The sequence below is a fragment of the Pectinophora gossypiella genome, chromosome 9 (genome assembly GCF_024362695.1).
Source record: "Pectinophora gossypiella chromosome 9, ilPecGoss1.1, whole genome shotgun sequence".
NCBI lineage: Eukaryota > Metazoa > Arthropoda > Insecta > Lepidoptera > Gelechiidae > Pectinophora > Pectinophora gossypiella.
In genome coordinates this window covers 4,252,703-4,278,436 of record NC_065412.1, presented here as the reverse complement: position 1 = coordinate 4,278,436, position 25,734 = coordinate 4,252,703, and the positions used below count along the sequence as shown (strand labels likewise).

Here is a 25,734-nt window from a genome sequence, read left to right as displayed (position 1 = left end):
ACTAGGAATTTAATGAATAAATCAGCTGACTTATTTAGGTAAGCAGCCGCTTACCTTCCGTCCAAGGCACATCGTTAATATCGACAGAGTGAATGTGTCCTTTCCAACATTACGAGCTATCACTCATGACCATGACAATTGGCCTGACCTGTCTAAACTGTTCCTCACAAGATACAAGATGGACCCATCTTAAGGCATCGTATCAAGAGTGGGTTACGAGTATGAGTTCATGAATGTAGGTGCATTAATTGCTTATTACCACATATTAGTTACTAAGATATTAATTTGTCTGGCCTCGAGTAAAGATACCGGTGTCAGTTCAAAACCCCGATACCGACCCCGCCGGCGTGGTCGACGATTGCCCTCATACAGGAAAAGGTTGGCGCCCATCTGTGCATCAGGCCTGTTGTCTTAAATTTTCTACCGGGTCAGAGCCCTCATCGCTTCCCATTTGTCCGGCCAAGTAGTTAATGCCATTTGCGGCAAACCTAAAACAAGTCAAGTCAAAAAAAAAGAATTTCGGTGTCAGTAGTGCGTCCGAAGTTCCTTTCTTTACCAGTTTCTATCTTTTATTTACAAAGAATTACTCTTGGTTGCGTCACGGACGTTGGATACGCATGAACGAGCCAGAAGTCAAGTTCACTTTTATGGATACTTGAAGCTTATGTAATAGTCGGAATAAAATTAATTAAAAGAAGACGTTACTAATTAATTACTATAATTAATTTATTTTTTAATTACAAATTGCGTTTTTTTTGCTAACTTACCTAATAAAAACGCAATTCCAAGTCAAGACGTTAAATAAATTTTGTTAGTTTTGAATTGTCGTTCCTGAAAAATGCAGATTTTTACCGAAGTATTTAGGTACTTAAATTGCTTTAATCGGGCCCCTGCGATACAAGCTAAGCTTAGTGCAGGGACCGCCGCATATTTAGAGCAATTGGTCATATTATAGTTGTCTATATTTTTTATTGTAAAATTGTAGTCTATGTCAATAAACGATATTATTAATGTTATTGCTTAATTATTACTTTCTTCCCTTTTCTAAGACCTAGCGGTCATAGGTCGTTTTGTAGTTCTAGTCTCGGTGAGTCAGTCTCACGAAAAAGCTTCCCTCTTTAATTATAAGTATTTATAAGGTAGATGATTGTGATGAAGAACCGTTAATTAATAAAAAAAAATCATTACTACTACTACTTACCAAGAAAGAAGCTTTATTATTTCGACATTCAAAACAATTGATGAGAATTCGAAAACACCCCTTTACTCATTTTTCCGCACTTAGGTGCGCTTTTTACTGGATAATTTATTATGTTTTTTATAATCATAATCAACCATTTATTTGCAAGAACACAAAGGTTTTTAAAAAAATAAGCTTTGTCCAGTTTGTCCTAACGCTATCTGTGGGCGCCATCTGCACATTATGTTTCGAACTAACACAAACTCCTTACAAGCCACAGCAAAAAAGTGAAAGGATTACTGTTTGAATCTCCTGCGCATAAAAACGACGTAGTTCTAGTTTTTTCTGTTTATTCAGGTGGCGCTAGTATGTAGTATATTTTTTTTAAATGTAAGTATAACTTTTTACGAGTAATTTGTACCTTACTTACCACTGGCGAGTATGCTTGGCTGAATTCAGTAAAAGTGGACTTACCTGAAATAAAAAATAACACTATGTTGAACATTGTTATAACATGATGTGAAAGATTATAATTTGATAGGTATATTTTGTACCCAATTTGATAAGCGATATGAGATATTTTCTATCCTAGAATGGAGTTGGGGACCCAGATCAAACACGTGGGAAGAAGACCTACAAGACGATGGGTCGATGATATTCGGAGATAAATGCAGGCCACGTTGTATGTATTGTAGAGGGCGTAAGATCGCCCAGAAGTGGAGAAGACGAGAGGAGACGGGCCACATTGATGATAATGATGGAATATTTTAAAATAACTTTTTTAACTGTTTTTTTTTTTTCAAATTCGGCTTTTGCCATGCATGGAAACTAATATATAACATGATAAAATAAAAGTCATCATTTCTCTAGCATTATCCCGTTTTTCACAGGGTTCGCTTACCTAACCTGCAGTTTTGATAGGTCCGGTTTTTGTACAGAAGCTACTGCCTGTCTAATCTTCCAACCCGCGAAGGGAAAACCAGCCCAATACAGGTTATGTCACATACCTCCGAAAATGCATAACTCGGGAATGTGGGTGGTTTCCTCACGATGTTTTCCTTCACCGCTGAGCATGTGACAATCATTTTTAATCCAAATATTCAAATTTGACAATCATTGGTTTAGGCCTGTGCTGGATTCGAACCTGCGACCTCAAAGTGAGAGGCAAGCGTTCTACCAACTGGGCTACCACGGCTCACAAAAGTAACCGATAAATTACTAAAGGTATTATAGAGCATAATATTATTATTAACATCTAGATTCTGGATTACAACTACTCGTAAATTCCCGTTTACCTACTTCAAACATGCTCTGGTTCCTACGAGTACGTAACTAGATATAATTAAGTTAATCTAACTCATAATTAAATGATACCTAGTAAATAATAATCAGTTATTGTGTTCAACCACCGCGTCCCTTGATATACCTACTTAGAGAGCATATATAATTATTATTTTGTAACTGATAACAAATATAATTATTTTTGGAATTTGGCTTGTTATATTACGTTATTAAAAAAGTTTTCATCTCAAGCTCCTCCGTGTTTCGGAAGGCACGTTAAGCCGTTGGTCCCGGCTGCATTAGCAGTTGTTAATAAACATCAATTCGCACTGGGCCCGCGTGATGGTTTAAGGCCCGATCTCCCTATCCATCCATAGGGAAGGCCCGTGCCCCAGCAGTGGGGACGTTAATGGGCTGATGATGATGACACGTTGTATGAAAGTTGTAGATGAGAGAACCGTTATTAGTCTTCTTGTTTATGTACCCGAATAATGAGAAAATAGGTAATTATCACGGTAATTACAACGCCATCTATATTGTTTTTGGTGAACATAACCTGAAAAGTCCCGCATTGATGAGTGCTTATTATAATTAAGTCCCGCATTGATGAGTCACACGATAGAAGAAGTCTTCTTATTCTAAGATTGGATACTATCTACTATCCAAATTATAAGAAGGTATGATATTGATCATATGTGGTTTTTTTTTTATTGGCATGTAGCTTTTTAGAGTTGTATACATTTTGTGTCATTTTGCTGTAAATTTCCCTAAAAATAAATAAATAAATTTCGACAAATATCCGTCTTGCTTTTTTGTAATTGTTTAAGTGGAAATTTGATATGATGTTGTTGTCTTTTTTTTGTGTGTGGCGTCCTTTTATAATAAACTTTTCCTATTCTATCCTTTTCCATATTACTATTGTTGACCCTCAAATATCGCCAAACTAATTCCTATAATGATTCACAGTGTAACTAGCTATGTTACCAACTAAATAGGATATTTTTAAGTTCGGCCGAAGCTTCTCTACGTACTTATATAATTAAAGTGGTATAGAAAGTATAGTACAAGTAATATTTCAGTTTGCTTTAAAACATAAAATTCGTAGTTATTAGACATATTTTGTAAAATTAATACATGTCAATTTTGATACGGTTGTTCATATGTTTTTGTTTAAAAAGTGGAGTCTATGTTTTCCCCTTTGGGATCCATCCAACATGGATACACCCTTTTGAAAATTAAATAACTCCTAGTATAGAGTCTATAAGGCACAATGCATTTATGTAATATTTGTTTAACACAGTATACTTAATATAAAATTTGAGAGGACAATAAACTAGTACTTTAAATATTTCAATCAAATATTTTATTTTTTCCATTATAAACGGCGATACGGCTCACCGCCTGTCATAGTTGGTCCAACATTTGGTCATCATCTTGCGATAGATGTTCCTCTGGCTACCCCATTAGGATATAGTCGTGAGCTTATGTTATGTAGTGTTCAAATATTTCGTGTGTATTCGTTCTACCAGCACACCCTACATCTAGACCATGAAAGCTACAACGATTAACAATTTGATAATAATTACGTTACGTAGAATAGCACTTTACGCGAGCATCTAAATGATTGACATCCATAATTACCAGTTTTTCACGTGGAATCCAGGTCGTTCCATCATTTAATTCAGATAATTATAACACTGAACAATGAGGATCCATCATAAATTGAAAATAATGTAGTTTGGAAACCTGTACTAACGAAAATTGAGTAATTTCTATCCGGTTTCTCGATCTTGTTTGAGATTGATCAACTTTTAAAATATTTTGTTAACTTATTTTGACGCTTCATTTCTGTAAAAAGTATTATACAAATTGAGCTGAAAATTTCATATAACACGGAAGTTCAGATACCATAGTATAAGCTCACGACTACATTCCAAATAGGGTAGGCAAATGTACAGTCATGAGGAATATCATGTACCCACTTTAGAACCCTGTCACACTATCATATTTGACATTTAATGAGACTTACGGTTTAATTTGTTAAAAAAGTTAATATGACGTGGTTTCAAAGTGTATAAATATTAGTGCTCGTGACCGTACATCCATCACAAGATGAACTTAGTATGTACCCACATTTCATCCAGCTTTCTGTTAAACTAACGTGATATAATGGTGACCCGTATCAATAAAATTACATTTCATTTCCCAAATCAATACTCGTATCAGTTTTGATTATTTATGAAGTCTTGATATTGAATGGTATAAAATTAGAACAAACCAAGCTTAAGTGTATTGTGATTTATCATTATGAGACGGCAGTCGGCGGGCAGGAAACGTTTTGCCAGATAGCTACCGACTTTGACAGACGGTTACTGCAAGCAACCGGTATGGCAGCTTGCAGTTTACTGCTGTAGAACACAATAATGACACTATATTAAATGTGCATCTTATGTAATTAGTTGTATATTATAAGTGAGGAAACCGATGACCAATATGACATAGCATCACATTTGTTTCCCCTACGGACCCTTCGCCAGCAATGTTTAAGTCCCATACTTAACCATTTAGCAGCATTTGTCTTAAAATCTTTCTTTCTGTGAAGGACGCGTTGGGTCCCGAATATTCGGTAACTGTTTGTCTCTAGAGGCTTCATATTTGTTTTATCATCACTACATAGTGAAGTAAAGTTTATTATTACAAACCACAATAAGACAAATACAGTAACAATTGACTTATAGTTAAGAGTACAGCATCTCTTTGTGGAGGGCCGATGCCTATACTAGGTGGAAACCTGTATTATAGGTCATCGCCCCCCCCGGATGAGACAGCGTTGTTGTACCTTGCATTCATACAGTTGTAGACACTAAATTAAAAACAAATGAGAAGCTTAAATTTAATTTTAAGTATAAAACAAAGTCGCTTTTTCTGTCCCTATCCTGTACGCTTAGATCTTTAAAACTACACAACGGATTTTGATGCGGTTTTTTTAATAGATAGAATGATTCAAAAGGAAGGTTTGTATAATAACATCCATGAAATAGTAGAGAAATTCTGTTATTTTTGAGCTTTTTAATGTGATGTCGTAAATAATTTCATTTTTTCCTCAGCATTGCACCCGAGCGAAGCCGGGGCGCGAGTCGCTAGTAGACTATAAAAGTACGGTGTAAAAAAATATTAAGTAAGTACACATCAGATTTTTTTCAGGAGAGGACATAATTTTCTATTTTACGTTTACCTATGTAAAATGCATGACTACTCAATTATATTCAGATAAGTAGGTTATTAGTGTAAGAATGCGTTGTAAATTGTTAGAACTGTTACCAACAAAGCAATAAACTCGAACTAACTTCATACTTCCACGTTGCACGATTATGGTTTAAAAACATCAAACGATTTATGTTTCCATACAAATAATCGTGAGCAAATCATGTCAATCAAGAAACAAGGCAATTAATTAGTTTAATATTCGCTCTAAGAAGTATGAGGAAATTTAGTGATGTCATGTGTGAAAAAGTCGATAGTCGATGGGTGAGAATTGTCATCGACACAGTGTCGGAAAAAACTTGGGAAGTTTGCGCAATGTGTGCGAGAGGCCACAAGTGGCAGTAAGGTTGTGAAGAAAAGTCATTGATATTATGCAATTGACGTTGTAAAAAGTGCTTATTTTATACATAAATAAAAAAGGCTTTCATTCTTCTATCGTGTGGGTTGTGAGGTGGATTACCAACCTGAGCAACCCTGATGTCAGGGTTATTACTGAGCCGCCAAAGGCCCCTGCTTCACTTGTTTATTTAAGTGTTTATTATACACTGAACAGGATATAATAAAGGTAATTGGACTATACACAACACACAAGGTAAGTTACTAATAGTCTTATTAGTAACTTACCTTGTCCAAACTTTGATACAGACAATCCTGACGATTTTTACAGGGATTTCTTCACTATTATCCATAAAGAATTTGAAAATAATTTTCCTCAAAAGGTAGTTACCAACAGTCAATCATTCAAGTTCAGTGACTGGGCTACCGTAGGCATTCGCAAAAGTAGAAATACTCTTTATTCTTTATATGAGGAAAAAACGTATACACACGCTGATAGTTTCAAAAGCTACGTCAAAAATTATTCTAAAATATTTCGAAGAGTGTGTTATACAGCCAAACAGATGCATATTAGTAGTAAAATAAAGACCGCGGATAATAAAATAAAGGCAGTTTGGCAAGTAATAAATAGTGAAACAAAGGCTTCTAAACCGCGTGAATTAGAATACAATATAGAATCGGGCACTGGGTTAGTAAAACAAGATAAAGATGTAGCTGAAGTTTTTGATAAATTCTTCACGAACATCCCTGTAAAAACTACAGAATCTCTCAGGTCCTCTCCTGTTCAAGCTGATATATTATTAAAAAGTAATGTTACTGCTTGCACTGAATTATTTGATTTTAAACGCGTTGATCCGAGTAGTATTGTTAAAGTATTCAAACAGCTGAAACTTAAAACCTCGAAAGATTTATGGGGATTGTCTGTCAAATTGATGAGCTCTGTTATTGATATCTTAGCACCATATCTAGCTTACATCTTTAATATGAGTGTTGAAAATGGCACTTTTCCAAATTTAATGAAAATCAGTAAAGTTATACCTCTTTTTAAATCGGGCACAAAATCAGACCCCACGAATTATAGACCGGTTTCTATTCTACCAGTACTTAGTAAAATTTTCGAGAAAATTATTCTCGACCAACTGCTATGTCATTTTAATTTAAATAACTTACTCCACAGCCAGCAGTTTGGTTTTACTAAGGGTCGGTCTACAACAGACGCGAGTGTGACATTTGTTCGACACATTTTCGATGCTTGGGAGAAGTCGCAGAATGCCGTAGGAGTATTCTGTGACTTATCTAAGGCGTTCGACTGCGTGGATCACGAGACCTTGCTTTTGAAATTGAGGCACTATGGACTAAATAATGGAGCTCTCAGTTTGTTAAATTCATATCTAGGTGGTAGGATACAAAAGGTACAAATCAATAGTACAACTTCTTCGGGCTCTCATGTTCAAATGGGAGTTCCTCAAGGATCCATTTTGGGTCCTTTTCTTTTTTTAGTGTACATAAATGATTTACCTTATGTAGTACAGAACCAAGCTGACATTGTGCTGTTCGCGGATGACACTTCTCTTATATTTAAAATCGACAGAAAGTTAGAGGAATTTGACGAAGCAAACAGCGCTGTGTCGCAGGTTCTAAGTTGGTTTACAGTAAATAACCTAGTTCTAAATGCTAAGAAAACGAAGTGTATTAAATTTGTTCTACCAAACGTAAAGAAAGTAAATAATAACATTAAAATTAACGACGAGAAACTAGATTTTGTTGAACACACAGTTTTCTTAGGAATTACTGTAGATTCAAAACTTCAATGGGGCCCACATATTGTATCACTAGCGGGCAAGCTAAGTTCAGCAGCATATGCCGTCAGAAGGATCCGACAACTCACAGATGTACCCACTGCTAGACTTGTCTACTTCAGCTACTTCCACAGCATAATGTCTTACGGTATTTTGCTGTGGGGTCGAGCCGCTGATGTAGAAACTATTTTCATCATTCAAAAAAGAGCAGTTCGCGCTATTTATAAGCTGCGTTGTCGGGACTCTTTGAGGGAGCTGTTTAAAGAAATAAATATACTGACGGTCGCAAGTCAATATATATATGAAAACATTATGTATGTACGTAAAAACTTATCTCTCCTTCCGAGAAACTGTGAAAGGCATACTTACAATACAAGAAATAAACATAAAATTGCTATTCAAAATTCTAGATTAAGTAAATTAAATTCATCTTTTTTGGGGTTATGTATACGTTTTTACAATAAAATACCAGATAATATTTTAAATTTGTCAGAAAATAAATTTAAAGCTCACGTGAAGCTTACTTTATGTAAAAAAGCTTATTATAAGATTAATGACTACCTAAATGATAAAAATGTCTGGTATTGAATGTGTTCCTCTAGTTATTAAATAACTTGTAATGTATATCCTCATTGGTTTTTAAAAGATGTGTTGCTGTTGCAGTTTCTTGTCATTTCTTCTCCTCAGCCATAACACCTTGCGAAATGACGTAAATTCAAAAATGTTACATTGACCTTCAACAAGTTTATCCATGATAATTACGTTGAATAAATGATTCTGATTTCTGATTTCTGATTTCACAGTCATACGCAGTAAAAATCTATTCCAATTTCGAAATTTTATTAAGGGGGATGATTAGATTACGAACTCGAATCCGCAGAGTAAATAATTTAGCAAAATAGCTACATACAGACAGGATACCTTACATTTTAAGACATTAATATACTTTTGTTGTCAACAGTACTCGTTAGTTCTAGCTAGTGCAGTGCAATTAAATTTAACGGAAGAGCGCGTGCCGACCACGATCATACTCTTCGATCACATTGCGCAACACTAGCAATGTCACCAGTCGATAAAATCGATATCGATAAAGTTAAAAATGAATTTATTATTCAGTTTATTTTTTACATAAAATCGCAATTACAGTCTTTACTTAACGTTCATTAATGAATTATTTTAACGATAGATTTGTGTTCTATTTTTGACGATAGTTCTTCGATAAAGGTTTTTCTAGTGAAAAAACCGAAAGCATAAAATAATGTTATAGAACTACTTGATCCTGAAAATGAGCTGGGGGGTTAAAATGGCCACATCGTATCAGTTCATCTAAGAAAGCAATATTGCAATTTGACATTTACGCATATAAAAGTAAGTGCGCAATACAAACAAATGTCAAATAGCAGTTGCTTTCTTAGATCAATTGCTAAGATGTGGCCATTTTAACACCCCCAGATCGTTGCAAACTGAGTGCAAAACAAACTTCTACCGTAACTTGGTTATGCAAAAGTTGATAATGTTTGTTCTTTCAACGTACGGTTAAAAAGAAAAACATGAGTTGGAAAATTGAACATTTGGAGCAAGGTCTCAGTCGTCGACCGCAAGTTTGTAAGTTGCGTATATAATGATGATTACTTTATGAAGATGTATGAGCTTTTATTTATTTAATAGTTTATACACAGGATAACACAAGACAAAAGCCACAATTTATATCTAACAGAAAATGAATGAGAGCATTTTGATTTTGTTATTAAAATAGTAGATAAGTTCCTACGCCACTTACACAAATTAAAACAACAACGTGTGCTTTATCAATTTTCAAACTTTCTTCTAAATAAATCGCTTTTTATATTACGAGTCTGATTTCTAAGTGATTACAAGAGCAGATGGCAAAAGGTTATTAACTTTTGGTATAGTAGTTATGGCACACATCATTTCTTCGATAGTATATCGATGTAATTATCGATAACATATTAATCACAGCACTGTCACGTTACGTATTAGCATTTTCAATCGAGATACACACGTTTTTCATTCCGTTCTCGTAATGCGAGTGTTTAGTGTTCATTATTAACGCAGTATTCATTTGTCATACATCGTGTTCACAGTGAGAAGGAAATGAGACAGTAAAACTACCAGTACACCTCCCTGGTGGTAATATTTGTAGTAATAAACGCTATTTTATGTCGAGGGTATTAAATATGGAATATTGTATGACTTCTTGTCTCACCGGGTGAGAGTCCTCAACGCTATCCATCTGTCCAGCCAAATAGTTAACAAAAAGCAATACTATCTCCTGCAATTTATTTATTTATTTATTTTCGTTTATTTATTTTCTTATAAAAACAATGTTACAAACACTGGAATACAGACAAAATAAATCACGCAAAGACTTCTCGTCTGGATAAAAAATATTTGCGTATAGAGGATAAGTACGTTCATCACTCGTCACGTAATGAGTCAATGTCGAAGAGCTGTAATAGTGCTGACACCGTGGTTGGTAAAGCCGGTCATCGAACTTACAATCCGAGATGATGATAAAGATGGTGCCAGAACTTATTCAATAAGAAAATAAACATAACATTCTTTTTTGTACCTATTTTTAGTGTTGTAATCCCAACCTGTTTTGTGAGCCAAATAAATAAAAATAAATAAATAAATAAAGCGGACGATGTCGCCAGACTTCGTTCGATATTTAAGTAAGTAATGGTGCTGTATACACCATCCAATTTTATTTTTATTGGGTAATCGTCAAGGATAAAATTTATGGAACACAAGTCAATAAAATTTTAAGCACAAATCTATTTTAAGCCAATAACCCGTCAGAATTATGTTGACAGCACACGTCAAACGGTTTGTATACCAGCGAGATACCTTTTTGATTCGCCCGGGTTATTCGTCAATTTACTCATTGTCTCCTTTTCGGCGGATAAGAAAACGACAGATATAACTTAAAGTAAAACTAGGAGGTCCTTTATCATTTATAGTTGGAGCATCAGGCGAAGTTTGACGAGGTCGTCTGACGTGTCTAGGGACACGTGTCGCTCGACAAATGTCGCCTAGTGAAGACGAAGCTTTAGGTTTGCAACCTTCTGACAATAAACTTCTTGTATGGGACGCGCTGGTATCCTTTTTAGTAAGTATATTGTTATTTACTCGCCTTGGCGTGGCTTTTTCACAGTGAAAGGAATTACGGTCACTAATCGTATCTAGTTGCGATAGAGATTATTAAAAAAAAAAAAAAAAAAAAAAAAAAAAATATCTTTATTTCGGACATTAATCCATATATTGTTAGTACAGTGACTTACAAACTAGGTTAGTAAATTAATTTAAGTACGGATTGAATGAAAATTAATTCATATATGACCTACCCTTGGTCCCTGAACAGCACACATGCGTCTGGACCCAGTGTTTTGTAAACGGGCTGTCAGGCATCCCACTAATCAACTTGAGAATATTGTTAGAGCTATTCCTTACTCTGCTTAACAGTGACGCTACCCTTTTGCGTACTATGGCAAGGAACCCATCCGTGTGTGCCAGCGCAAACATTCCCGACGCACTACAGTAGCGCGGTAGCCCCAGCAACATTCTCAGTCCATTATTGTACTGAACGCGAAGAGCGTTGACAGCCCGCCGCGTGTAGTTGACCCACAGATTGCAAGTATACAAAGTTTGGCAGTAGGCTTTGAAAAGAGTTATTTTAACCTCTGCACTACACTTTGCAAATCTGCGAGCCAACATGTTGCAGCGGACTGCCATCGCCCTCCGCTCCCTTTCGATATCACTGTCGTCCCTTAAATCCTCCGTCACAATGTGACCGAATTATTATCCTGATCTAAAATATTATTATACGACATGACAGTTACATTATAGGCTATGCAAATTGTAACTAGATTACGCTTAGCAGCTATTATCTCATAGCCAGTATTTACTACACAGATTAAGTGTTTACATTGAAATTCCACAGATGTCCGTTTGCATAACGTCCAACATTCGATACGCTACACCGACATATAGTTACAGTATCTAGACTATTCTCTCAAACGCGGAATAGCTGAGGGTTGTGCAAGCTTACTTTATTACTTAGTAAGGGTACATTGTCTGTTTTAGCGGATTTGGTAAACCTACCATGAGTTATAACGGCCTCTGTGGTCCAGTGGTTAAGCGTTCAGCTCACGATCCGGAGGTCCCCGGTTCGAATCCCAGTGGGGAAATATCACAAAAATCACTTTGTGATCCCTAGTTTGGTTAAGACATTACAGGCTGATCACCTGATTGTCCGAAAGTAAGATGATCCGTGCTTCGGAAGGCACGTTAAGCCGTTGGTACCGGTTACTACTTACTGATGTAAGTAAGTCAAAGTTTTCGTTACGATGTTACTAACACCCTGTATACAGCATGTACTCACATAATTTTACATTATTTCATCCTCGCTTATAGTAGAACCACACCGCGAGCCCTGAAGTCATTTTATCGGCGCTTGGGCAAATGGCTAATGTGGGACCAAGCTGAGATAGAAGCCATTAAAATTTATGAAATCGCGACACAACATCTGCGTTTGCGCACTCCCGCATAATTGTAGTTTTGTGGGGTACTCGTATTTGTAAGCAATATTGCACCGCAATTGTTAGTAACTTCAAATTAGTATCATAACATAAGCTCATAACTAATTTAATTAAAGAATAAGAGGTAAGTTCTTTGCATAGTGAATGTACACCGAGCTTTTTGTTAGACCAACGTGGCTAGCCGTGTCACCGTCTATACAGGTCTATGGCTAACTGTGTTGAATTGACAAATCATTGGTGTAAGTCCTATACTGAGAGCCATATTTCAAAGCAGTATTATACTGCAATTGTTACCAGCTTGAAATTATTAAACATAATATTACATTTTTTATTTGTATCACGGAAATCGTGAACTTTTGATTGCCGTAGTTATCATTATTAATTTGCAATATATCGTCGCTGGAAATTTCAATTGACGTAAGGGACAAATGACAGGTTTTCAGGAGAAACAAAAAACATTTCTTGATACTTAAAGTCTCATAACTTTCGTCATTCTAAACGTATTGAAAGACGTTAAATACCATAATTCTTAGAATTTTCTTGTCTACCACTTAAAAATAGAATTACTTTAATAACTAGCAAAATAAGAAAGTTACTAACCCTTACGCCCTTGTGTTATTTAAAAAACTTCCCTTACAACTATTAGGTAAAGGTTTTTTTTTTGCATTTTTGGGTTGTAAAAGTCAGATTTTTTAATATTTTGTGTATTTTTGGGTTGTAAAGGTCAGTTTTTTAAATATTTTGGTAAAATATTGAAGTAAAGGTCTGTAAAAATTCACAACAATTGGTTAAAATCACTTATATTTATTGAAATTATAGTTGAATTTTACTTTGAGACATCTAAACACCATGTGCTTGAATATGTTTGCCGATTTTTAATAATAGGCAAATTAAAAAACACATACTTATTAAACATTTGTGTCATTTTAAACTTATTGTATCTAGTTTTGTTGAAATGCAGGTAAATTACCTATAGTCTTAGGTTATCAGATTGAGAACAACATACAACAGAATTGACAGAATCGCACTTCACAAACACATTTTTCTTTTTAGCTTTCGGTATCGTTAAAAAGTATCGCCCCTTCAATTTGAATTCTAAACAAAACGTGTCCTACTCTGATGGCGCTTGAACACAACCACTGTGAACGCAACTGAGGAGCCGAGCCATTACCGTGGTTCGCGAACCCGCGAGCGGGTACGGGTAGGGAGGGCCACAAGGCTCCGTCCTCTCCTTTACTATTTTCATGGTATACTAGTGACATTCCCAAATCCCCTAAGACCGAACTAGCTTTATTTGCGGATGATACAGCCATCTATTCTTCGTGCCGTGGTCGAGTTATGATGACCGGAATTCTCCAACGCGCGGCCTTGGGCAAGTGGTTTCGCAAATGGAGAATCGAGGTAAAACCGGAAAAAAGTGCAGCGGTGTACTTTTCAAAGGGCTATTATAACACGCCACGGTCACGCCGTTAACTTAAAGTCATCAAGATGTTTGGCAAGCCGATCCCTTGGGAGGAGCAAGTCAAATATCTCGGCGTAGTCTTAGATAGACGTCTTCCTTTCAAGGCCCATATCAGACGTGTGCGCGATCGCGCCGCGTGTGTAATGGGCCGTCTTCATTGTCTCCTTAACAAGCGTAGTAAATTGCATCCTTCCGATCATGACCTATGCAGGGGTAGTTTTTGCTCACGCGAGACCCTCTCAAATCCACTGCCTACAGGTAATACAAAATCGTTTCATGCGGAAAGCCACGGGAGCTCCGTGGTTCCTTCGAAATGAAAATCTGCACATTGACCTAGGTCTGCCAACCATTGCCGAATGGCTCAAATTAGCTTCAAAACTTTTTTCGATTCTGCTCCGCTCCACCCAAATCCTTTGGTAGTTGCGGCTTCTGAATACATCCAGCTTAGGGACGGTACTGAAAAGTATCGGCGTCCGAAGGACGTAATATACGATCCCGACGACACGATTACTCTAGTCATAGTTGCAGCCAATCAGCTCGCGACTCCAAACACTTCAGGACCCCGATACCGACCCCACCGGCGTGGTCCACGACTTCCCTCAAGCAGCGCTTAATCGCTATCGACCCACTAGAGTCGATTAATTTCTTCAAATATTTTTCCTCTCAGACGACGCCCTGAGCCGAGGTTCGCGCCCAACTGGGCACCCTCAGACCTGTTCTCTTAAACGTTGTACCGGGTGAGAGCCTTCAGCGCTCGCCATTTTTCCGGCCAAGTAGTTAATGCCATCTGCGGCAAATCAACATAAGTCACGTCAAAAAAAGGGTGTGGAGGGGATTCGGTGCACGTACACGTGGGCGTAGGCATAAAATGTACGGCGAAAGAGTTGAGTAGTGTAATAAGGTCTTAAGCGAAGTTCTATCTTTGTTTATTTCTAAATGAAAGAATAATAATTAGTATACCAGTTTAGGTTGTATGGTAAATATAAAACTACAAGATTTTTAAGACAGCGGACTCATTGCTAGTTACGTCGTGTTAATACGTGTAGACATAAATGACAAAATAAATAACCACAGTTACTTACGTCCCTATATCAATATTGTTTGTTATAATTTCATGTTAGCTTTAGTGTCGTAAAAGACATTGTCATAATTTAAATAACTTTTTTATAAATCAAGACCCTTACATCACTTAAGTAAAAAAAAATTGTGATATACGTCATACTTTCAAAATCTTGGGTCCTTTACGACGTTTTATTCAAAAATATCAGAAAATTCAATCGTTAATAAAATAAAAAATATGAGGGCTATTGGTATTTCAAATGTATCAATCGATAGAGAAAAACAAACTCTATCGAATAATGCAATAAAAAATTTTTGGCCAAATGTCCCTTACAGCAATTGAAATTTCCAGCGACTTATGATGGACTGTAACTGACCTACTAAGCCTACCTACCTACTTACTGTTTATTTTTAAATTTTTAAATTCTTTACTATATTTTAAACAATGTCACATTGCAAAACAATAATGTTACTTACTTTAATATTGCATATATGTAGGTAAAGGTATTGCTAAAATTTACTCATTTAATTGCTAATTATTTCTCCACGTTTTTAAGTGTTTTCAGTCCAAATAAGCACAATGGATTTTCTACTTATTTCGTAAGTAGAAACAAAATGGTTGATGTGGACTAACCCACACGTTTGGACTACGATAGTAACCAATTCCAACGCTCGATTAATTGTACAAAGTGCTAAGTATGCTTGAGCCAACTGTTGACCTGTCTGGTATATATGGATTTTTTTCTCTCTTTCTTGTATGTAGGGAATGCAATTTCGATCTCGTGGGAAGTCTCGTCTATTTTTTCGGGTTCAATCCCGAAGCGTAATATGACGAGATCCCATTCGAGATTGACGGCATTGGTCGAGTTATACTTTATGTTTTTGATTATGCTGATTTCCAAATAAATTACTTCATTTTCAGCTACACACACACACACACACACACACACACAGCACTCTACATTATTTTTATTTCGGATTTTAACTTTCGAAATCTCGCGGGATTGATATTTCCAATCCCGCAGGAGCTCGAAATTGCGATCGCGGGTCGGGATTGTATTCCCTACTCGTATGGCATGTTTGCGGAGTCCCAAACCGACCGGCGACTCTACGCCATTATGAGGAAGCGGCGCGGCCCCGCGCTACACAGGCTACGCGACAGTTCTTTTTAGGGTTCCGTAGCCTAATGGCAAAAAACGGAACCCATATAGATTCGTCATGTCTGTCCGTCCGTCCGTCCGTATGTCACAGCCACTTTTCTCCAAAACTATAATAGCTATACTGTTGAAACTTGATAAATATGTGTATTCTGTGAACCGCATTAAGATTTTTATGCAATGATAGAAAAAAAAGACAATAAATTTTGGGGGTCCCCATACATAGAACTGAAACTCAAAAAAAATTTTTTTCATCAAACCCATACGTGTGGGGTATCTATGGATAGGTCTTCCAAAATGGTATTGAGGTTACAAATATCATTTTTTTCTAAACTGAATAGTTTGCGCGAGAGACACTTCCAAAGTGGTAAAATGTGTCCCCCCCCCCTGTAACTTCTAAAATAAGAGGAGGATAAAACTAAAAAAAAAATATATGATGTAGATTAGCATGCAAACTACCAACGAAAATTGGTTTGAACCAGATCTATTAAGTAGTTTTTTTTTTTAATTCATCATAAATCGTAAACCGTAATTTACTTTTATATTATGTTACTTGCTGTTACGGAACCCTTCATGGGCGAGTCCGACTCGCACTTGGCCGCTTTTTTACAAAAGCGATCTACACACACATATTTTACACACATATCTAATTCATATTTTTTACATATATATATGTAAAAAATATGAATTAGATCATAAACATATATGTTTTGTTTGTCGTTGTACGCAAAAATTGCAATGCTAATTACATACAACTTCTAACTATCGTTTTATTTATCAAAGAATACCTATACATCAACAAGTTATTAAATACATTTCTGAGTGAATTACAGACGACTCCCAAATTACAGTGATTGCATCAAAGACGCGAGTCAACTCGTTGAATCACTTAATTGACGCGCACGCATCACTAATGACGCATAATACATTACGTGGTTACATCTAGACTAGACTATTAGCAATCTTAAACATCACTGTAAATTATATATGTCATTGATATGTGATATATATATAGGTATAAAGGATTTAAGGATAAAACTTAATATCACACTACGATATTATGGTTGCGCTGCCAGCGGGAAGTTATTTGTAATTCGGTTGCCGAAAACCAGGCTTCCTGTCACTTCATACTTCATCATATCCACGTCCCGGTCACTCCATACAAGATTTTATTTTTTACCGTGTACCGCCTTTCCCCGTAAGTGTAAAAGAGATAGACAGTCCGCGCGCGCTCCCACTTCTTAGCGGCTTACGGCCATTTGACTAAAGGAAGAAGAGCGAGTAAGGTAAATGTTAGGCCAGGCGCGCACTACGACTTTTTCGCCACGCGGCAGAATTACAGTGCGACATTATGCCGCTGCTCTTTTCTGCCGCGTAGTGCGCGCCTGGCCTTAGATCTTGTTCAGAAGGCGCGATTTACTCGCGATTTCGTACCACAGAGTAATTTGATTACTCTATAGATTCCTGCATGCTTGGAGATGTGCGTCTGTATCCGTACGATGTTTCCCAGCTAATGTATGTTATTAATTGTTTTTTTTTTTTTAAATAATGTGATAGATTCATTGTACTCCAAATTACTATTAGATATAAGTTCATATTATTAGTAGATTCTCACTCTTTCCTGCAGACAAACTGTTTAAACAGTTTTGCAGGGCATTGACAAATTGTATATTTAGTATTAAGATTTAATAAATAAAAAATGAAACTCTGGAACTCTGGAATGGAACTCTGTAGTACGACAATACGCATAAAACGCCTCCTCTGGACAGGCTCTTCTGGACAGGATCCTCCCCCAATACGAATTGATACGGGTTGGAGAGTTACCGTTTTGCACGCATTATTATTCTTCTATTATTCTTCTATCGTGTGGGTTGTGAGGTGGATTACCAACTTCATCATTCTTTACTCTACGTCACAATACCTTTATACCTACTTATTACTTTATTGCACAAAAACAATTTTGTCAAAAGTCCTTCCTAGGCAGGCATATGGCTATTGGTGACCCTTACTAAAATTCGCTTTTAGTCGTCAGATGAAATGTTGCTCTGCTTACCCCAATAAGCATCATAGCCATGGTTTATGTATGTATGCGATAATGTTACGTCCGCATCGGCATCATCTAGGCTAGCCTATTTGCAAATTAAGCATCGCAGCAGATTATGTATGTGATTTATTCCTTCATAGCTAGTGTAATGTATGCGTGTTTCTACGGCTTATTGTAACAGAGTTGATTCGCATACGGTTACGACATTGTAATGAAGTTGCTAGGTAAATTAAAATTAATGAGGTTGCTCCGAATGAAATCTATGTTCTTAATTCTACTTTACTATGAAATCGTTTAAGAGATGGTTTATTTAGACATACGTAAGTACATTGACAAAATTGAGAAATTCAGAGTAGTTCGTACTGAATTCTAAGAGAGATGTTTTTAGAATTCAGCACGATCTACGCTGAAATGGCGTGCGTGTATGAAACGATTGATGAAATACGAAAAGTGGAGGAAGCAAGAGAAGTGTGTAAGGATCGACGCATATGAATTCTATAGTTCCGGCTTACTCCGATAGGAAATAGGAGTGAGTTTGTGTATATAATATAATATATGTATTTAGAAGAAAAGTAATATGGTTGTTCGTACATTAACATAAACAGCCTATACACGTCCCAGGCTAACCTCCAATCATTGAAGTGCCCCCTCCATTACTCCCAATAGTACCCCCAGTGAATTTAGAAATGTAAGTTTCCTAAACTGACTTAACCGGGATCACTATTGTGGTGTGGTGTATATATAATTTATATATATAGTCCTCCTTGTCCTATCCAACAACGGCGACCTGAGTGTCTTCTCTCGTGGGCTCGAATGTGACTCGCAAAGCCAAACTTTGTTCTGAATACCCGGTCACATTGGAGGCAGAATAGCTGTCCATCTGCATTGAAAGTGTAGCTATAGATGGGTTTGGGACGATTCTTGCGTGTTTGGCGTTTTTCGTCGAGCTCTTTCAGACTATTTTGCTCGAAGTTGGCTACCCCTATTTTGACAGTGACCAAGATAATCAAGATGTATTATAGGCACCATATTATTATATTTCGCATCGTATCCTTGATTTCGATGCAAAACCTTGACACTAAGCAACAATCTTGCAAAAAAGAGATAATTTAATGTTGCCAAAATTGATTAAATGCGCAAGGCCTACTTCATTATGCCATCTAACAGTTGGTTTGCGTTATGACCTACATGAGTGTTATATTTTTGATAATCATTATAATTTGGGTTGGACTCAAATTGTCTAGGTTGCAATATGACTAACAACAAAACATTAAAGATTATATCGCAAAACAATTAGATATCTCTCTCTCTCTCTCTATTTAAGAGCTGCGCTCTTGTCGGTGGAGTAATCGCCATTCCTCTCTTCTTCCCGCCAAAACCTTCACCTCCCGATACGACACGACCTGCACCTTCTCTTTTATTTGTTTCATAAATGTTATCCTAGGTCTACCCCTTCCTCTCTTCCCTTCTTCTCTTTCCTTCTCTTTTCCCTTTTTTTTTGGTGTCAAATGAAAAAGTGCTGGAAAGAGTTGAAGAAAAGAGAACCATATTGAAGACTATAGAGAACCGGAGAGGAAATATGATTGGCCACCTGATACTATACGATTCATTTATAACAAACATTATAGAAGGAAATTAGATATCATTTCACCTAAATTTTATATTGATCTTGTCGCATATTTGTATTCATCTTAGATTTAAAGGAAGCTTTTTTGTGTTGAAAAGTGTGGATACTGAGATGAAACTGACAGAAATGATTGGAAGAGGTGAATGATTGGAATACATGTTGTGTCGACTCCACTTAAAGAGACTTATCCCACTCTCGCAGGAGGATATAATATAATGATGATCTTCTAAATTTTTGGCCGGTCTATTGACATGCACGGGTCTAAGTCAAGTATAAGTATAAAATAAGTATAACTGACTTAAGGTTGTATGCTTCTCTTCTTCTTTGCGAGTCGACGGCGATCGAAACTAAATTTTTGCTGACCAATAATTGGCTCCGTAAAGGTCTTTAATAGTGCAGGTGTTAGATTGTATGCTTATTATATAGTATCATTATTGGTATGTCGTTTCCATAACTTGGGTCTGCGAATTACCGAACTTTAGAAACGCGTGCGTGCCTGAAAGTGTGACACCTGCTTTATGGTTATATTGTATTTGCTATATGGAATGTTCTTTACAATTTTTGCTTTTATTTCAAATTAATTTTAATTAATGTTGAAAGAACACGCTTATTTTGCATTACGCGGAAAACTAAAAGACATTTTACAGCGGCCTATATTCAACAGAATTGCACACATTTAATTATAAGTAAAATATAGTTTTATTAGCTATTAAGCTGTTAATGCTACGTACTATCACAGTTAAGCAATGTAGGACAAGTCAAAGGTAGGCTTGTTTATGGTAATTAAACGAAATTAGTCCCGATATAAACCATTACTTAGTACATGTAGGTAGGTAATAATAGGCTGTAAATATGTATGTTTGAGATTATGGCATAGTTTTACTAATTTGACATGCACAAGGTACAGTAAGGTACAGCATATTATTATGTGTACCTATTTTACTATTTTGGAAAATTTTATCTATGGTCATGTAAATAAAATATTTATATCCTTATATTTTTTCGAATTGGATTTTAGTAGATTTGCCGCAAATGGCATAAATTACTTGGCTGGACAAATGGGAAGCGCTTAGGGGTCTCACCCGGGAATTATTTATAATATATAATATAACCCACATAAAGGGCCGCCTATTGTACTAATTCTATTTCTCTTTTGTTTTGTATTTTGTTTTTTCCTGTTTGTGCAATAAAGTATATGTTATGTTATGTTAAAGAGTATACATTTAAATCTCGTAAGGTTACTAACTAAAGAAAGGTAAGAAATGCTAAGTGAGCTAATTTTGCATTCCCAGTTCAATAACTGACTGTCATAAAAACATCGTTTCACAAGTAATAAAAAATAAAACGGTGGAAAGTGAATCAGGAACATTGCATAGATTTTTATGGTCTTCAATGATTGATTGGTTGCGTGCCGTCCAATGAGCTGACATGATGGTCAAGAGCCTTCAAGTGTATTACTTGTAACTTATTTATTAAGAATAATTTTTAATTTATTATGTCAATCTTCTTCTATCGTGTGGATTGTGAAGTGGATTACCAACCCCATCAACCCTGGTGTCAGGGTTATTACTGAGCCATGGGCCTCTGACATGACTCATGTAACGACTACGTACTTATCAATAAGTAAACATCGGACCAACTGCTTAACGTGCCTTCCGTAGCACGGATCATCTTACTTTTTGGACAATCAGGTGATCTGCCTGTAATGTCCTAACCAAAGTAGGGATCTTTATTTTATAGATTTAAGTTTATATCTTTAAGTAAGTATATATTGTGTAAGCTGTTTGTTTCCTTCATAAAGAAAATAAAAAAAATCTCAAAGTGATGTTTGTGATTTGTCCCCACCGGGATTCCAACCCGGGACCTCCGGATCGTGAGCACAACGCTCAACCACTGGACTACGGAGGCCCTTAATATTATGTCAATTACAATTATAATATTATGTTATGGCTAAAAAAGAGGCGCGCGAGCGCGACGCCTCTCGCGTGAGTCTTTGCGGGACACGCATCTAAGTTTTATCCAACAGGGATTGTCTGGACCTAGTTCTAGCCGGCATGATGAAGGCTAGACCTAGTTTTACCCGAAAACCATCGGCTCGTACTAGGTTTAACCAAGAGTAAGTGGCTACACCTAGTTCTAACCGGTTATAACTAGCTGTAGCCGCACTTCGGGTATTAGCCGTAACATATATAATAATAAAAGCGAATTTATGATTTATTATTAGTATATATTATAATCATGTCCTACGATATGGTCGTTAATGTTTCATGAAACCGTGTGAAAATATTAGCTATTATGATACATCCTACCTGCTATATTACCTAAGAGCAATAAAATATCTTGTTTTGTTCTGTATCTGCGAACCCTTAAATCAAAGTTGTTATATAAACTAAAACACAGGTATTCCGTCTCTTCCTTAATAATGCCCTGTAGGTGAATTTTCATACATATTGTAATGTACATTATGAACAATTTGAAGTCAATTTTAAGGCATAAAAAATAAATATCAACATAACATGCGTTATTGTAAGCAGAAAATAATAAGTCTATTAAAACGATTAGATCCTATCCATCGTATAAAAAAATATTAACATAATTCAATTTGTTTATTGAAAGAATACTTTGATGAATCAAACTTCAATTCAGTTTCCGTCAACTTTTTATATGTGTGCTCCAATTGCTTTTATTATATCTTTACCTAGCATGTTGTAGCAAGAAGATTACCAAGATAAATAATTTGAGAAAACCTTACTCCATACACAAGCGATTGCGATATAATTACAAATTCAGGGCAGTTAGGCGATGCTCTCAACTCACTTGGATCTTGCCCTCATCTTCAAAATAAAAAACCGAATTAAAATATTAACACGCACACATCGAAAGTGGAAGTTACTACGAGCGAAAGTGTTTGCAACATAGATCTACGAAACTACTTACTCGCAGTATATAACCAGAGAACGGAGTTGGCTACACCACACTCCAGCGCAGCATTCGCTGAACAACAAGCAAAGCGAAGATGAAGCTATTGGTTAGTAATTTAAATAAACAAAAAATATTTAAAAAAAAATAAGCCACAGTGATCCCTGGAAGTGCAGTGACCCAGTGACATGCCCAGTGACATCAGTGTTCAAAGTGCAAACAGAAGCCTAATTCGTGTAAATAGTTCAATTCGATAACTGTGCAAGTTCCATTGGATGGTTTCATTTTATCTAAGTGTAACGTGAAAGCAAACGCAAACTCCCAAGTGACATATAATTAGGCTTCTGACTTGCAGTGCTTGTCTCAGATCAAAGATTTCTATAAAATATGAAACGGATGAACATAATTAATAAATCGTCCATACTTAATTTTTACACGGTTTGTATATTGACATTAACGACACTAATTTCCAATTCCAGAGGTCTTCCTTGATCTTGGCCGTGGCTATAAGCCTGGCCACGGCAGAGGAGAAAGTGGAGAAGGATACCAAGGCTGAAGAAAAACCAGTAGAAGAAAGCAAAAAACAAGATAAGAGAGGTCTGTCTGATTTCGGCTACGGTGACTTTGGCGGCGGAGAACATAGTTTCGGCGGCGGAGAACATAGTTTCGGTGGCGGCGACCTCGGAGGTTACGAGAGCCACGGCCATGAAGAACATGTGAAGACCATCACTGTTGTCAAGAAAGTGCCCGTTCCGTACCCCGTGGAGAAACACATCCCGGTGCCCGTCGAGAAACATGTGCCAGTGCCCGTCAAAGTCCCCGTGCCGCACCCGTACCCAGTCGTGAAGACCATCCACTTCCCGGTGAAAGAGACCATCAAAGTACCTGAGTACATCCCTAAGCCTTACCCCGTGACCAAACATGTGCCAGTGCCCGTCAAAGTGCACGTCGACAGGCCAGTACCAGTCAAGGTGTACGAGCACGTCCCCTACCCAGTGGAGAAACACATCCCTGTGCCTGTGAAAGTACACGTGCCCCAGCCTTACCCGGTGGAGAAACACGTGCCTTTCCCCGTCAAGGTCCCCGTCAAGGTTCACGTGCCTTACCCAGTTGAGAAAATCATCCACTACCCCGTGAAGGTGCCCGTCGACCGCCCCGTCCCAGTACATGTTGACAAGCCCGTGCCTGTGCCTGTTGAGAAGCCCGTCCCCTACCCGGTAGAGAAGCCCGTGCCGTACCCCGTCAAGGTGCACGTGGACCGTCCCGTGCCCGTCCACGTTGACAAGCCTGTGCCCTACCCCGTCAAGGTGCCTGTGCCAGCTCCCTACCCCGTCGAGAAGATCATCCCCTACCCGGTTGAGAAGAAGGTGCCGGTCCCAGTCAAGGTGCCAGTTGAAAGGCCCTACCCGGTGCACATCGAGAAGCACGTGCCCTACCCCGTTGAGAAGCACGTACCTTACCCTGTGAAGGTACATGTCCCCATCATCCACAAGGAGGAACACCACGAAATTCCCCACCACGAACACCATGAGAGCCAAGGTCACGAAGAACTCAGCCTAGGAGGTCATGAGGGTCTTGAAGGAGGCTACGAGGGAGGCTACGGAGGCCACGAAGGTGGACACGAGGAGTACCACCACTAAACAGAACTGATCTCTTTATAAATTTCGTTTTTAGCTTTAAATGTTATCTTGTGTTTAGTTTGCCTAAGTATTGTTTTTTGTTTTTTACAACTGGACTGTGTATACAATTGTAAATAGTACCAAAAGTATTAAAAAAGTGATAAATAATGCTTTGTGTTCCTTGTTCGCCGGTTCCTACGAAAGACGTAATGGTTTGGAAAGCCTATAAACTAGAAATGCATTCCTATGCAAAATATGTTGCTTTACGTGGAAGTACAGCGAGTAGAATAGATTTAAATTCAGTAAAGTTATCGTTTTTGTATACTCGCAGTATAATTTACATAGAAAATATTTTAGTAAAAAAAAACAGAAGATGCGTTTTTACTAAAATAATTATGCGATGAATACGTAAATTATCCCAAATTATTACATGTTCCTATATTCACCTATATTCGTGACACAAATAAAAGAATAATCTAGAAGTCTAAGTAATCAACTTTACAAATTTACATTTAATATAAAACATTAATTTCCCACCATGATTTCGTGCGTTGAGAAAACTTCTAAGTTACTAAAGAGCGCATGTTACGTAATATTTACGTAATTCATAACGTAAGTCGTTAATGCGGACTCATCGGCATACTAGTTAGTAGAAACACGATTTCAATACTAACCTCACAGGATTATAATTTCACTGACATGACCTTTGCTTTTTGTTAAGTATAGTGTGTCATAAGAAAAAATGATCCTCTACACGTAGAGTTTCAAACAACTTCCTTTTTTTCAAGTTGTTTTTATACAGAATATTTTTGTTCATTTTCCTTACGAGTGAAAAACGCATTAAAATTATCTGTGATAAAAATATTTTTATGTAATCATGTCTCATATCGTAATATGCAATGTAAATATACGTATATACTTTAAATACATTACTCAAGCTGTAATAAAGTCATTAAATTCAATAATATAATTCCACAGCAAACATAAAATATAAAACGGAATGCATACTATGACCTAATACGTTCCAATTCACGTAAATCGCGATTGTTTCCTGGATTGCTTACTTATATATTGGTTGCGATTTCCTCGAATTAGTGTTGATTACTAACCTGATGTAGGGAATGTTGGCGGGAATGTGGTACTTGGAGCCAGGGTCGAAATCCAGCTCGGACCGCAGGACTGGGGGCTTGATGCCTTGATACTGCTCTCTGTGGGCAAAAAAGCAATAAAATTTAATATGTTTGAGAATTTATTACATTGTAATTTGGTGGGTATTCATTCGCGTTTGAATATCAGATTACAAATTGTTTCTGTCCTACTCAAGCATTAACCTTGCTTCCTGGGTTTGCCTCATAACTTTATGTTGCTTAAAAACAAGAAATAAACACTTTTTTTTTAATATAATTTTATTAATATTTTTTATTC

At 36.9% G+C, this 25,734-nt stretch overlaps 2 protein-coding genes across 2 annotated transcripts in view; one reads left to right on the top strand and one right to left on the bottom strand.

Moving 5' to 3' along the window:
* The window catches only part of LOC126369378 (angiotensin-converting enzyme), a 161,342-nt gene that overhangs the window by 96,151 nt on the left and 39,457 nt on the right, over window positions 1-25,734 (bottom strand). The window contains exon 9 of the mRNA XM_050013754.1: window positions 25,419-25,517. Coding sequence (XP_049869711.1) covers window positions 25,419-25,517 — 99 coding nt within the window. The remainder of the gene's footprint in view (window positions 1-25,418; window positions 25,518-25,734) is intronic.
* LOC126369410 (uncharacterized) lies at window positions 22,745-24,412 on the top strand. The gene is made up of 2 exons (XM_050013815.1): window positions 22,745-22,799; window positions 23,170-24,412. Exons 1-2 carry the CDS (start codon window positions 22,788-22,790, stop codon window positions 24,328-24,330), a joined length of 1,173 nt encoding a protein of 390 aa, XP_049869772.1. The 5' UTR covers window positions 22,745-22,787; the 3' UTR covers window positions 24,331-24,412.